This window comes from the organism of the source record quoted next (genome assembly GCF_019968985.1).
Source record: "MAG: Porospora cf. gigantea B chromosome Unknown PgB_NODE_9349_length_1290_cov_146.127, whole genome shotgun sequence".
Lineage (NCBI taxonomy): Eukaryota > Apicomplexa > Conoidasida > Eugregarinorida > Porosporidae > Porospora > Porospora cf. gigantea B.
The window spans coordinates 1-1,290 of record NW_027179354.1 but is presented as its reverse complement, the minus strand read 5'-3'; the positions used below and the strand labels follow the sequence as shown (position 1 = coordinate 1,290).

The window sequence follows — 1,290 nt, the reverse complement described above, 5'->3', positions numbered from 1 at the left end:
CGGAGGTGGTGGAGGCGGTGATGTTCCAGGCGACGGTGGAGGTTCGCCATGTACGAAAGGTGGCACCTTCCTCGGTTACGCCCCTCCTCGAAACCCAGATCGCGATGGGAAGTTCAGCCAGGACGGAGAGACCATCACGGTGGAAACCGCTCCAGCTAAACCCCCAGGGTGCACGGCTAACGTTTCATTGCCCCAGGCTGGAAAGTCGTACAACTTTAAGGAGTACTACGGCTTGATCGGCAAGAGCAAGCTCCTGTGTGCGGGCTGGGACCAGACCAAACATGACCACGTTATGCGTAAATCCAAAACCAACGGGAATTGCACTGGTCGGGACGCCTTCACGTTCGACAACCTGGCTCTGGCCGCAGGTATGTTCCCCGACTTCGCTGGAACCCCCCACGCCGTGACTAATGCCTTAGAGATTGCCGCCTTCATGGCCAACTCCTCGAAAGAGACCACCGGCGGGTGGGCCTCCGAGGGGTACTCTGGCTGGGGCTGGTGTTTTGCATACGAAGTGGGTTTCCCCGCTACTTCATATGGAGACCAGTCGAACCCCAACAATTCCAACTGTACTAGCTGGTGGGGCAACGTGACGGACTCGCTCACAAGCCAGTTCGACGTGCGGAACAAGAATCGAGGTTACTACGGCAGAGGCGCGTTCCAGCTCACGCACTGCTACAACTACGGCTGGTTCCGTAACTGGGTAGAAACCTACCTCGGCCTTCCCCGCGTTCCCGAGCGAGACTTTCTCTCCAATCCGGGTATGGTGGTGAAGGAGTGGCCATTTGTATCAGGTATGTGGTTCTGGATGTCTCCCGAGGAGGCGGGTAACAAGCCCTCAATGCACTCCATCACGTACATGTGGGAGCCTAATGGGGAACTCAGTGTCGACAATGCTGGACGGTCAAATGACTTCGGGTACCTTCCTAATATTCTTAACGGTGGGTTCGAGTGCGGTTCCAGCGGTCATCATGGCCCTAAGATCCGAGTTGACTATATGGCGGAATACATGGAGCAAATGGGAGTTGACACCAGTCAGTACCAGAAGCAGCTCCAAATAGATGGAGGCTGCGTGGGCAAATCCAACATGGCGTCTCAGACGTTCAAGTTCTGGAAGCACCCAGATGGAAGCAAAGACAAAGGCGACATCCTATGTCCATGACCACCCCACAGCGGGTCTTGACTTTAAAAGACGAAATTAGAAGTAAAAATGGCTGTTCTTGACTTCCTTAAGCCCGGCGTCGTTCACGGCGAGGATGTTACAAAGTTGTTCAACTACTGCCAGGAGCA

The 1,290-nt window shown here is 55.0% G+C and overlaps 1 protein-coding gene across 2 annotated transcripts; it reads left to right on the top strand.

The window, feature by feature from the left end:
* Positions 1-29: 29 nt before the first annotated feature.
* KVP17_003822 (uncharacterized protein) lies at positions 30-1,162 on the top strand (the record flags this gene model as incomplete). 2 transcript variants are annotated; one of them, XM_068521479.1, is made up of 1 exon in its annotated part: positions 30-1,162. In XM_068521479.1, a coding segment is annotated over one exon (1,133 nt), but the record flags the coding sequence as incomplete, so codon positions are not given. The 2 variants fall into 2 exon arrangements, with proteins under 2 accessions (XP_068371008.1, XP_068371007.1); XM_068521478.1 differs by having other exon boundaries at positions 293-1,162.
* Between the last annotated feature and the right edge of the window lie 128 nt (positions 1,163-1,290).